The sequence below is a fragment of the Pseudoliparis swirei genome, chromosome 18 (assembly GCF_029220125.1).
Source record: "Pseudoliparis swirei isolate HS2019 ecotype Mariana Trench chromosome 18, NWPU_hadal_v1, whole genome shotgun sequence".
Taxonomy (NCBI): domain Eukaryota; kingdom Metazoa; phylum Chordata; class Actinopteri; order Perciformes; family Liparidae; genus Pseudoliparis; species Pseudoliparis swirei.
In genome coordinates, this window is record NC_079405.1 from 28,147,009 (window position 1) to 28,148,235 (window position 1,227).

A 1,227-nucleotide genomic window follows, 5' to 3' on the forward strand; every position below is an offset into this window, starting at 1 on the left:
CCCCCCTCGTACAGGGTGTTGGGGGGCCCGAAGATGGCCACTTCCCAGTTGTAGAGGTCAGACTCCTCCACCAGAGTGATGCGGAAGCCCTCCACCGGCTGCTCCTGCAGGGACTTGAGCTCCATCATCAGGGCCTTCTGGGAACTCGGGGTTGCCTGGTGGGCCATGGTTGATCCAACTTCTGGAGAGAGGGGGGGGGGGGATGGACTTAATGATCATAATTGATTCTGCACCCCACACTCTTTGTTTGCACTAGAACAAAAGCCCCCCCCCCCCCCCCCCACAAGAAGAGTCAAGTCTCAGCTGCAGGATCTGTGGCCTGCAGGGCTAGCTCGAGTCCCGGGTCCAGTCCGCGGGCCCACCTTTTTTAAAGATGCAAAGTTAATAAATACAATATTGTTTACCTGTGTGTGTGTGTGTGTGTGTGTCTGTCTGTGGGTTGGCTTCGTTAACCGGAAGGTGCACTCATCGGTGGTCCATGCGCGCCCCGGCTGCGTCTCAAACGGTCCCGCTGGTCTCTCTCGGCGCCGCGCGGCGGGTCCTCGTGTTGCGGGTCTTCGGGAGTCTTTGTGCGGCCGTGATGACGGTTGACCCCCCGGGAGCTCGTCGTGGAAAGTCACGGGCTCCTGCGGATCATTCTCGGGCTCGAAAGAGGGGACTCTCCCCCTGACATGTCTCTTTCCGACCCACCAACCGACCCCGGTTCTGTTTCCGACCCGCCGCCGCTCGGCTGGACCCCCCGCTTGTTTACGTTTGTTTATCGGTCCTCAACTTCTCCGCACGTCGGCTAAACTGACCCCGAAAAACGAGCGACTTCTCCCCGGTTCGGAGGGGTTCGAGCAGGCCGTCCGCGTTGAAGAAGGACCGTAAGTTGGAGGTTTACACCTCGGAGGAATTACAGCGGATCTTTCTTTTGATCGATTTCTCTTTTTTATTTTCCTCCCATCGGCACTTCCGGGCTCGTCGTTGCGCGTGTCTGCGGAACGTAAGGCGATCCGAACGTGACGTGCGCGCCCCCGATGCTTATAAACCGAAAAATAAATCGTGTTGAAAATTAAAAGGACACAGGGGGTTTATTATAGGGTATAATTGAAATGTAGCGATGAGGGTTCATTTTAATTTTAATTTAATTTTATATATTTAATTTTTGTTTTGTTTTATATTTGTTTGTTTTGTTTTGAGGGTAAAGCGTCAACTGAGAGATCAATACTCCAGAGGGTGGCGGTA

The 1,227-nt window shown here is 54.0% G+C and overlaps 1 protein-coding gene across 2 annotated transcripts in view; it reads right to left on the reverse strand.

Annotated features, from left to right (window-relative positions):
- Nucleotides 1-957, reverse strand: part of ube2r2 (ubiquitin-conjugating enzyme E2R 2) — a 3,343-nt gene extending 2,386 nt beyond the window's left edge. Inside the window, exons 1-2 of one of the 2 annotated variants that reach the window (XM_056438066.1) lie at nt 406-957; nt 1-184 (exon numbers count right to left, since the gene is read on the reverse strand). The exon at nt 1-184 is cut by the window's left edge and continues 10 nt beyond it. In XM_056438066.1, the coding sequence (XP_056294041.1) occupies nt 1-167 (167 nt within the window). In that variant the 5' untranslated portion in view covers nt 168-184; nt 406-957. Of the gene's footprint in view, nt 185-404 lie in introns of both variants that reach the window. The other variant, XM_056438064.1, reaches the window with a different exon arrangement.
- Between the last annotated feature and the right edge of the window lie 270 nt (nt 958-1,227).